The sequence below is a fragment of the Anomaloglossus baeobatrachus genome, chromosome 9 (assembly GCF_048569485.1).
Source record: "Anomaloglossus baeobatrachus isolate aAnoBae1 chromosome 9, aAnoBae1.hap1, whole genome shotgun sequence".
NCBI lineage: Eukaryota > Metazoa > Chordata > Amphibia > Anura > Aromobatidae > Anomaloglossus > Anomaloglossus baeobatrachus.
In genome coordinates, this window is record NC_134361.1 from 58,817,684 (window position 1) to 58,830,105 (window position 12,422).

At 41.3% G+C, this 12,422-nt stretch overlaps 1 protein-coding gene across 1 annotated transcript in view; it reads right to left on the reverse strand.

Annotated features, from left to right (window-relative positions):
* Window positions 1–12,422, reverse strand: part of GPC3 (glypican 3) — a 669,985-nt gene that overhangs the window by 239,426 nt on the left and 418,137 nt on the right. Inside the window, exon 6 of the mRNA XM_075323731.1 lies at window positions 8,982–9,102. Coding sequence (XP_075179846.1) covers window positions 8,982–9,102 — 121 coding nt within the window. The remainder of the gene's footprint in view (window positions 1–8,981; window positions 9,103–12,422) is intronic.

A 12,422-nucleotide genomic window follows, 5' to 3' on the forward strand; every position in this document is an offset into this window, starting at 1 on the left:
TTCCCTTTCCCTAGACACAGGTTTTCCCTTCCTTTTCACCATGCGCTTGGTACTTCCCCATACCTAGCGTGACAGTACCTGTGGGTACATCTGACACACATCTTGAAAGTGGTCATGGACACACTTAATGGTACATACAAAATGTCCATAGTCCTGACAGTGTAGGATGTCTAAAGTGGTCATTCTACTTTGCTGAAAATTTGGTGTAGGTCATGGTGTCATTAAAGGCAACCCATTAATTGATTTATGCTACCCAAAACAGCTTGGCTGCATGATTGAAATATCAAAAAACTGACCCGCACATCCAACAAATGTGAACAGGTGCTAACTGAAAAAACATAGTAACTATAAATGCATACAGTTGCACACTGAAAAAGCCAAAAAGGTACAAGGGAAAATATGGCACTGCATTACTGCAAAAGAGAGATATTTAGTTTATGTATTGGCCAATGCATGTAAGCCCGGCAACCAACGGCAAGGTATATCTCAGTGTGCAACTGTATGCATTTATAGTTACTGTTTTTTCAGTTAGCACCTGTTCACATTTGTTGGATGTGCGGGTCAGTTTTTTGATATTTCTAGTGAGTCTTTTCCTGACTGAGGACTCCGCCCTAAGACCTGGCTGTGTTCATAACCATTGTAGCAGGAGCCTAGCTGCCCATACATGGAGGTTTGCAGTCCAAATAGTGGCATTTTGTCCAGATACGGATGTTTTTAACCTAGATAGTGGCATTTAAGTTAGGTTCCCGGATTAGAGATATACCTTGCCGTTGGTTTCCGGGCTTACATGCATTGGGCAATACATAAACTAAATATCTCTCTTTTGCAGTAATGCAGTGCCATATTTTCCCTTGTACATCTTTGGCTTTTTCAGTGTGCAACTGTATGTATTTATGGCTGCATGATTGCACATGGTTTGAAAATCTGACCTTGGCCAGCTTTTCCCCACCCTTCTCCGGGTGATTGGCAGGTCTTTCCCCAAGTACGACATGCAGCATGATCACACATGGGAGATCTGTCAGTTAACTGGAGCACAGTGGGGAGCAGTTAACTTAGGACCACATCGGACTTATCTCGTCTTTCCCTATGGTCACCGGCTGAATTTTCAAACTATGTTTTTTAAAGAAGCACTAAATGATTATTTAAATTCAATCTAATGGCCTCTACTGTTTGTTAGTCTGCACCATTTCCTACAAGATCCCATATAAAACCGGCAACAGAGTTAATCTCAAGGTCATCGGTCGTATCTTCAGCTGGTAGTCAACTAGAGCCCTGCTGCCTCAACCAAGGAAAGAGACAGATGGGGCACAACACAAAGGCTGCAGCCAGGTATCTTACAGCCAAACACAAGATATAAAGGAGGAGACTGACCTCTGGAGAATCACAGAGAGGAGGGGATATGTGGCTGACCTCTGGAGATTCACAAAGAGGAGGGGGGACGTGATTGACCTCCGGAGAATTAGAGAGGAGGGGGGACATGACTGACCTCCGGAGAATCACAGAGAGGAAGGGGGACATGACTGACCTCCGGAGAAACACAGAGAGGAGGGGGGACATGACTGACCTCCGGAGAATCAAAGAGGAGCGGGGACATGACTGACCTCCAGAGAATCAGAGAGGAGGAGGGACATGACTGACCTCCGGAGAATCACAGAGAGGAGGGGGGGACATGACTGACCTCTGGAAAATCAGAGAGGAGACATGACTGACCTCCGGAGAATCAGAGAGGAGGGGGGAACATGATTGATCTGTGTAGAATCACATAGAAGATTGTTTTTTTATATATTTTTTTCCCGTTTCAATTGTAATGTGGAAGAAAATAGGATTACAGAAAATTAGGAGACTAAGGGCGGAATGGTGTGTATGAATGGGTCTGTATGTGTTTTTTTTGTGTTTAGTTTCTACCTTTTATATCCCTACATCAAATTACTATAACAGACTTAGAAGTCAGAAACATGTTCCTTCCATTGCCCTATGATAGCCCAGCAGTGATGATGGCCCCATTGTGCCCAAACCCCATGTGTGATCAGTACCTTGCTTTGTAAATTCAAATTTCTATCTGGACGCTTTAAATTTATGGGGTCAAATTATCAAAAGCTTTTATGCCAGAAAACAGATGTCACAAAACCTTTAGTTTCCTTTTAAAATCAACATGTTCTATGAGATACCATAATAGAAACAATTTCACAAATGCGGGCTATTAAATGCCAACACGTTTTGCTCTTTTGGAAGCCCCAAAATGTAGTTTTCTTAACAAATTCATTTACCACCATGTTTCAAAAAAATGAGTACACCCCAATGAAAGTCTTAGGAGCAAAGTTAAAGTTTACACTAAAAAAAGCTAATTAATAGGAATTCAACAACAAAAAAGTCTAATTATTCATTCCAAAGGTGTCCAGCAGACAGTTAACAACAAATGGGAGTAATTTAAGAAAGAAGACCCCTTCCCATTTCATGCTGTTAGCAATGGCACCACATAGAAGAGAAATGTTCCGAGGCCAGAGAGAGAACATAATTTGTTTACACAAGAAAGATGAAGACTGAAAGAAGATCAGCAAAGCTTTAGTTATCAGTCAAAATACTGTAGCAAAAGTGACAGAAATAATAAACAAAGAAGGAACTACAACCATCTCAGAAAGACATCCAGGCAGACCACGGATATTATCACCTAAACAGGAGCATCTTATGATTGGAACGATTAGAGTAAATCGACATGAAAGTTCACTGCAGTTAGCTAAATAAGTAGAAAGCCAACCTGGAAAGAGTGTATTCCATGACTCAATATGGTTTACACTGCAGAGGAATGGCATGCATGCGTGTCATCCCTGAAGCCCATGCACAAAAAGCCAAGCTACAATTTTCCAGGGCCCATGCTGAAACAAAGACTACTGAGACTCTATAATCCGGAGTGATGAGACCAAGATTAATGTTAAGTGAGTAAAATAAATAAATGTGTTTTGGAACTATTGGCTTAAAACCTGTTTTGAGTCATAAAGCTGAGGAGTACAAAGAAAATTGCATGGTACCCAACGTGAAATATGTTGGTGGCAGTGTCCATATGTGGGACTACATGAGGGCTACTGGTGTTGAGGAGCTACATTTCATTAATTGTATCATGAATTCACAGAGGTGATATTCAATATTGTCCGAGAAGATGATCTCATATCTCCGTGCTCTTGGTAGACATTCACTTTTTCATGACAATTAACTAAAACACACATGTAATGTCATTTTTAAATTCTGAAGAACGGGGAAAAATAATTTAGTGGCCAAGGATCTCCTGATCTGAACCCAATTGAGCATCTTTGTGGAATTCTGAAGAGACAAGTTGAGCATCCATTTCCATACACCATCCAGGCTCTAAAAGAGCTCGTTCTTGTAAAATGGAAAAATAGATGTTGTAATATGGCACCATGTTCTGCCTAGGAGGAGGATAAATGCAGCATAGCATAACAAATATATATCCTTCTATATTATTATATACAGTTGGTGCTGTGTGTTCGGAGCAACGCTCCCAGGCTGTCGGCTGCGTGATTCCCTTTCTGTCCAACAATGTGGTCAGCTGCCAATGCACATTCCTGACCTTCACTGATTAAAATGGACCTGTCACACATAATTAACATACTCAACTCCTTTAGCCACCTCTGAAATAGGAGCATCATTTCTATGAAAAAGTCTTACATGTCACAGGAACAAGAAGGAGATACATTCCCCATTTATCAGTGATAGGAATGAGTAATTCGTTGTACATGGCCCACGGATGATACCTAGTATAGAACCAAAATAGCTTTTCCTCAAACTATGATCCCTATCTCTACAAAGGAGAAAAGAGAAACCAGACTTTCCATTCTAAGAAATCATTCACAAATTATCTCTGGTTTAAATTAACTTGTTTGTGTTGGACTATGTCACAATCTGTCTACAGATGAAGGACAGGTCGTAAACTCAAGAGTCAAACAACTCCAGGGAGGAGGATGTCAATGTTGCTGGTCTTCGTTTCTGAAATTTAGACTACTTAAAGGGTTATTCCCATGCTTTGAAGTTAACACTTATCCTTAGGATAGGTTATACTATATTAATCAGTAGAGTCCATCCACAAGGATCCCTACTGCACCCAAAAATGGAGCTCTGAAATGTTCCTTCTGAATGTAACTGTACTGTAGTTGGACACAGGTATCACAGCTCTGCTTTATCCTGAAGTCCCACAGAGAATGGATGGAGCAGTGGTACACATCCTACTACAGCTCCATTTATGAAATTATCACCTATCCTATGACTAGGCATAACTTCAAAGCATAAGAATAACACTTTAATCTTAAGGCCACTTTACACACAGCGACATCGCTAGCGATGTCGCTGGTGAAAGAACCCGCCCCCGTCGGTTGTGTGTCACGGGCAAATCGCTGCCTGTGGCGCACAACATCGTTAGTCCCCGTCACACATACTTATCTGCCTAGCGACGTCGCTGTGGCCGGCGAACCGCCTTCTTTCTAAGGGGGAGGTTCGTTCGGCGTCACAGCGGCATCACTAAGCGGCCGCCCAATAGAAGCAGAGGGGCGGAGATGAGCGGCCGGAATATCCCGCCCACCTCCTTCCTAGCTCATTGCTGGTGGCCGCAGGTACGATATTGTTCCTTGTTCCTGCGGTGTCATACATAGCGATGTGTGCTGCCGCAGGAACGACGAATAACCTGTGTCCTGCAACAGCAACGATATTTGGGATTAGAACGACGTGTCAACGATCAACGTTTAGGTGAGTATTTTTGATTGTAAACTGTTGTTCCTGCGTTTCACACGCAACGACGTCGCTAACAAGGCCGGATGTGCGTCAGGAATTTTGTGACCCCCAACGAAATCTCGTTAGTGATGTCGTTGCATGTAAAGCCCCCTTTAGTGTCATGGACACTTGCTACAAAATTAACTCGGATGTGACTGTAAAAGGGGACTCTGCTCTTCCACTCACTCATCAACTCACAATGCAAAAGGTGGTGTTGTAGTCTACAAGTCAGCATAAACTGACGGTTCAAACTAAGCTCAGGCACTTGTGCACCCTTGGCATGGCAGAGCAATTCGTTACTCCTTCCCAACTCCTTCTTTTCCATCTATCTGCACCATTTTTACCACGATTAACAAGAGCAAAGGCTGCATAAAGATAGATGAAAATCAAACAGGTGGAAAGCTGCAGTAATCTGTCCTTTACTTACTACACAAAGGGTAAAATAAGTATTGAACAAGTCAACAATTTTCTATGTAAGTACATTTCTAACGGTGCTATTGACATTAATTTTTCACCAGATGTCGGTAAAAATCTATCCAATCCACACATGCAAAGAAATTAAAACATATATGTCCATAAATGTAGTGATGTGTAATAATAAGAAATGACAGTGAAAAAGTATCGAAAAGTATGTTTTGCAACAATAAGGTTGTGAAGTTCTTGAGACAGCTCACTGATTTTACCTATCATGGGATGTGTCTTGTGTGGCACCTTATAATTGGGACACCATTTTACAGGCCATCAGTTGAACCTTTGTGGCAGGATTGTTTTTTAATGTCTAATCTACCCTTAATGCAGCATCCAGGATTATGTAGCTGTCCAGCCACTATACTGATGCCTCCATCCCTTGATAGTCATTACACTGGTTGCCCATCTGCTATAGGATACAACATAAACTTATTACTCTCATTCACAAAGCTTTCAATAGTTCTGCACTGCCTTACATCTTCTCCCTCATCTCTTTCTACCACCCTATTTGTCATCTCCATTCTGCTAATGATTTAACTGGACCTCCCATTCCCATCTCTAAATTTCTCTTGAGCTGTGCCAGTTCTCTGGAATGCACTACTCCAGACTATACAATTAATTCCCAGTATCCATAGTTGTAATATTATCCTAAAAAAATATCTCTATAGAGAAGAATTTCACATTACATCACTAATATAACTGTTCCTTGTTCTTCTTTCCTAAATGTTCCTTTCAATCTGCTTCCTTCTATCATCTGTTTTCACACAATCTTTACTTATACAGACACTGGCTGATGATCGGATCATGTTTCTTAAATACCTTTCGATATTATAAAGATGTCTGGCCATAGCCAATAAGAATTTTTTTACATTTTGTGTCTCCCTTAATTCATTATAAATTCTAAACTCTCACAAGCTCATTGCTCACTCCTCTTGTTTAATTGCAGTGATATGTACAGTCATATGAAAACATTTGGGCCCCCCTATTAATGTTAACCTTTTTTCTTTATAACAAATTGGGTTTTTGCAGCAGCTATTTCAGTTTCATATATCTAATAACTGATGGACTGAGTAATATTTCTGGATTGAAATGAGGTTTATTGTACTAACAGAAAATGTGCAATCCGCATTTAAACAAAATTTGACCGGTGCAAAAGTATGGGCACCCTTATCAATTTCTTGATTTGAACACTCCTAACTACTTTTTACTGACTTACTAAAGCACTAAATTGTTTTTGTAACCTCATTGAACTTCATAGGCAGGTGTATCCAATCATGAGAAAAGGTATTTAAGGTGGCCACTTGCAAGTTGTTCTCCTATTTGAATCTCCTATGAAGAGCGGCATCATGGGCTCCTCAAAACAACTCTCAAATGATCTAAAAACAAAGATTATTCAACATAGTTGTTCAGGGGAAGGATACAAAAAGTTGTCTCAGAGATTTAAACTGTCAGTTTCCACTGTGAGGAACATAGTAAGGAAATGGAAGAACACAGGTACAGTTCTTGTTAAGCCCAGAAGTGACAGGCCAAGAAAAATATCAGAAAGGCAGAGAAGAAGAATGGTGAGAACAGTCAAGGACAATCCACAGACCACCTCCAAAGACGTGCAGCATCATCTTGCAGCAGATGGTGTCAATGTGCATTGGTCAACAATACAGCGCACGTTCCACAAGGAGAAGCTGTATGGGAGAGTGATGCGAAAGAAGCCGTTTCTGCAAGCACGGCACAAACAGAGTTACCTGAGGTATGCAAAAGCACATTTGGACAAGCAAGTTATATTGTGGAAGAAGGTCCTGTGGACTGATGAAACAAAGATTGAGCTGTTTGGTCATACAAAAAGGCGTTATGCATGGAGGCAAAAACACACGGCATTCCAAGAAAAGCACTTGCTACCCACAGTAAAATGTGGTGGAGGTTCCATCATGCCTTGGGTCTGTGTGGCCAATGCCGGCACCGGGAATCTTGTTACAGTTGAGGGTCGCATGGATTCAACTCAGTATCAGCAGATTCTTGCCAATAATGTGCAAGAATCAGGGACGAAGTTGAAATTACGCAGGGGATGGATATTTCAGCAAGACAATGATCCAAAACACCACTCCAAATCTACTCAGGCATTCATGCAGAGGAACAATTACAATGTTCTGGAATGGCCATCCCAGTCCCCAGACCTGAATATCATTGAAAATCTGTGGGATGATTTGAAGCGTGCTGTCCATGCTTGGCGACCATCAAACTTAACTGAACTGGAATTGTTTTGTAAACAGGAATGGTCAAATATACCTTCGTCCAGGATCCAGGAACTCATTAAAAGCTACAGGAAGCGACTAGAGGCTGTTATTTTTGCAAAAGGAGGATCTACAAAATATTAATGTCACTTTTATGTTGAGGTGCCCATACTTTTGCACCTGTCAAATTTTGTTTAAATGCAGATTGCACATTTTCTGTTAGTACAATGAACCTCATTTCAATCCAGAAATATTATTCAGTCCATCAGTTATTAGATATATGAAACTGAAATAGCTGTTGCAAAAATCCAAATTGTTATAAAGAAAAAAGGTTAACATTAATAGGGGTGCCCAAACTTTTTCATATGACTGTACATAGGATACCATTTACACCACAGAAGGAAGAATAGAATGTAAGGGAGCAGTTTGTGTAGCCAAATGCTGCGACCTTCTACAGCCGAACACCACAGGACTGTCAACCGTGACACACCCGTGGCACTTCTTTGGCTACTATGCAGCTTCACAGATTGCACCAAGGATGTGTCCGCCTCTGCATGTCCACTCTGAACTGTAAAGTGCTATATAAATAAAATTAAAGTTATTATTAAATACGCGACCTCAAGGGTGAACCAAAGTGCCAGGACTTGTTTTGAACAGTCATTTAAAACAATAAAAAATGATGAGATGTGTAATTTAATTGTTACAAATGTTGGGATGCGTCTGGAATGGTCTAATGTTGCTAGCAGCTAGCATAAAACTGCATGAAATAAAAAAGTATAGGATTGTAGTCATTTTCTGTTCAAATCTTATGAAATATGGATTTATGTCAATGGCAGTGGGATAGATACAATAGACTCTTATGATAAAAAGTATGTTGTAGATCTATGTAGTAAATCTACCAAATTTACAGTTTCTCTACAACTTGCAAAATATTCCAAATTTTATTCTCTATAATGTTAGCAATTGTTTCTTTATATTCACCTGCCTGTAGTTCATGTTTCATAGAAAAAGCATCACAAGTGCGAAACGTGCGTTGGGTGTGTGGAACACCGTTACTTTTGTCTGCTGACTCCCTTGTAGGTATACTGTGGGTTACCATGGGACCTTTTTGCTCAGTTGTAATTTTTTGGATATCTCTTTAGAACACTTGTGTTTGTACTCTGTCACTTTGTTTAATTATCTGGAAAATTTATAATTGTATTGGTCCTATCATCTATAATTGTTACTATTTACAATATACAGGGAAGTGTCCGATTTGAAGTTCCCAATATAATATTTACCCTCTGAGGGGTTCTGTTTTTTGGAAACATCCTGTATATGTTTGATACTTTAATCATTTTTATATCTAATAAAATTTAATTGGTTATATGTGGTTGCATATGTTATTGGTGTTTCGTTTTCACTGGTTTAAATTTCCCATTTTTTGATTGTGGATTTGGAGTTGTTGTCATGTTTTGTGGTCTTATGTCTTAACATTACTTTCACAGTATTTGCTCCGCGTCTTTCACCTACCTGATTGACGTGATTCAGTTTATCAATGATCTGGTTAATTACAGGTTCGGCACTCCTCGCCTTTCCTTCTTGGTTGCTTGTTTGAACCTTAAATCCGTTTTTCACCGTATGGGGCTGGAACCTGTAATTCAGAATACCGACGGATTACAAAGGTGTTAAGACTGATCTGCGCCGTCAAGCAAGACACTAAGTAGAAAATATATAGTGATGTCAGACCTACATGTGTAATGGCCGGCCCCAAACACAAACATGGAACAGTGGAGCTGAGCAACTAGCACCAGACTCATTTTACACTTCACCTTTAGTGAGAACATTTGCGTTTGTTTTTTATTTATTATTATTTTTTTTTTTTTATCTGTTTTATTTATTTAGTAATATAATTAAATTAGAAATTACAGGGGAAATTTATCCAGGCTTTTTCTTGCCAGTATTCTAACATCATAAAGTTGCAAAGTTGAAAAAAAAGTTGCAAACATTGTTAGATAATATTTTTGTGAAACAAAAAATTATCACCTTTTGTTTTAAACTATTTTACATGGGTCTCACCTATTTTAGAAAGCAAAAGTGGGTACTGATAGATAGGCAAAAGAGTTCAATCTGCAACTTTTTTAAAAAGTTGCAAAAATGATGCAATCTCACTCCAGTAGGAAGGAGCCACAACATTTTGAGATACAGTTCGACGTTTGAACCACGAGCAGTTCTGGGTGCATATTGCTATTCCCTGCCTAACCTTCCATGTATACACTAGCATAGATAAAGAGATCTATAGAAAAAGAATTTCTAAAGATCCTTTATGATATGCTAAGGAACGCAGGGACTAGTCACAAGGGCGGTAGTTCCTGCGCTCATTCCGTCCTCTTAGCATGTTAGCACGTCCTTGCAGGTGTGCTAACATGCTATTCAATGCCCACTGCAAGTGTGATCACCAGCGGTGACGTGCGTACCTGTGTCCGCTGTCACAGCTTCAGAATGCGGGGCTTAAGGCTGCTTTACACGCAACAATGTCGCTAGCGATGCCGCTCGTGAAAGCACCCGCCCCCGTCGTTTGTGCTTCACGGGAAAATCGTTGCCCGTGGCACACAATATCGCTATGCCCCGTCACACGTACTTACCTTCCCAGCATCGTCGCTGTGGCCGGCGAAGTGCCTCTTTTCTAAGGGGGCGGTTCGTGCGGCGTCACAGAAACGTCACACGGCAGGCGTCCAATAGAAGCGGAGGGCGGAGAGCAGCCGCATTATCGACACGCCCACCTTGTTGCCGGAGGATGCAGGTAAGCTGTTGTTCGTTGTTCAGGGGGTGTCACACGTAGCGATGTGTGCTGCCTCAGGAATGACAAACAACCTACGTCCACAACAACCAATGAGATTTTGAAAATGAACGACCTGTCAACAATCAACGATAAGGTGAGTACCGTATTTTTGATCGTTCAGAGCTGATGCACGCAACGACGTCGCTAACGACGCCGGATGTGTGTCACGAATTCCGTGACCGCGACAACATATCGTTAGATATGTCGTTGCGTGTAAAGCCCCCTTTAGGGTTCGTGCACATGATCAGAATGCCTCGCACTTCGGGTCATGCACACTGTGAAGCCAGGTGTATGTGTCCGGCTTCAGAGAGGTCTACTGCGCATGACGGGTTGTGACGGGACCTCTGACCATGTGCACTGAGCCTAAAGCCGAAGTCATTAGCTGTGACAACGGACATAAGTACAGGTGTCACTGCTGATAACACTGTGGGTGTGCTATCATGCTTAGAGGGTGGAATGAGCGCAGGAACTAACGCATTGAGACTAGTCCCTGGCCTCATTAGCATATCATAAAGGATCTTTAGAATTACTTTTTCTAAAGATCTCTTTATCTATGCTAGTGTATACAGGGGCGGTTAGGCAGAAATTAGCAATATGCACCCAGAACTGCTCGTGGTTCTGGGTGCATATTGGACCTGGACAGGTTCCTTTTAATGTGTCAAAAAAGATAATGATAATGTATCCTCTACATTAGGGGCTAATTATCATATACACAGTGGTCTAGAATAAACTACAGGGTTAATAGTAATATTACTGGTGGTGTAAAGCATAAAAGGGAGTACTGTACGAATGTTTATCCATAGCAGGCCATCATTGGGTTATATTAATATCAATGATGGTCGGCAGTGCCTATGATTTAATAATAATGCCCAATACATTTTTACTCATTTACAGTTTTAACATATCGATGACAATCTTTTGTTTTTGGGGGTTTTTTTGCTTCTTTTTTGCTTTTTCTTTTTATCTGCAGCTTGTGCAGACTAAGCAACGCTTGTGCCCTACGATATTGGTAGCCTGTGCCAAGTGAGCTGGCCGGCTCCATAACTTATTGTCCGCACGTCTTTAATTCACTCACACAGGCGTGCTGAGGTACTCTTTTATGTGAAACACACGACATCTCTCAGATGCCGCGAGTTCTTTCTTAGAAGGTTATTAACACACCCTGCTCCATGAGTGTGCAGCAGAGACGCGCTCTAGTCGCTGAATAGAGCGGCGTTCTCACACTGCCATCTAGTGGCTACCAGACAGTATTAATAAAAAAAGTAATGCACAGTTTGCATTTGCATTTTTACACTAGTATTTCAGATTGACACTTTACAGACTACAACATTATAAAAAAACTGAATTGCCCAGAGCAGTCGGCAGCTTTTCACTGACCGATAAGGGTACTTTAAGGCAGTGTTACACGCTACGATTTATCTGACGATCTCATGAGCGACATGACATGCCCAGATCGTAGTTATGATTTGCCGAGATCGCACATAGGTCTTTTATTAGCGGTCACCAGTAACAATCTAACAAATGACACAACATCCATCGTTCAGCGATATATTGTTTGACCAAGGCGATCGTGTGAATGTTGTTCGTTGTTGGCAGGGTGTCAAATGTAGCAATAGGTCTGCTGAGTTCCAAACGACGAACAATATTTTAAAACTGAACGACGTGTCAACGATTAATGATTTTCAACCTATTTGCGATCGTTCAGAGTCGCTCGTAGGTGTCACACGCAACGACGTCGCTAACGATGCAGGATGTGCGTCACGGAATCCGTGACCCCGAAGACATATCGTCAGATAAATCATAGAGTGTAATGCCGCCTTTACACAGAACGATATCGCAAACGATATATCGTCGAGGTCATGGTGTTTGTAACGCACAACCGGCGCTGTTAGCGATATCGTTGTGTGTGACTAAAAGGAGCTACGATCAACGATCGCAAAAATGTCAAGAATCGTTGATCATTGACACGTCGCTCCTTTTCATAATATCGTTGGTGGTGCATGCCGCTGGTTGTCCGTCGCTCCTGCGGCACCACACATCGCTATGTGTGACACCGCAGGAACGACGAACATCATCCTACCTGCGACCACCTGAAAAGAGGAAGGAAGGAGGTGGGCGGCATGTTCCAGCCG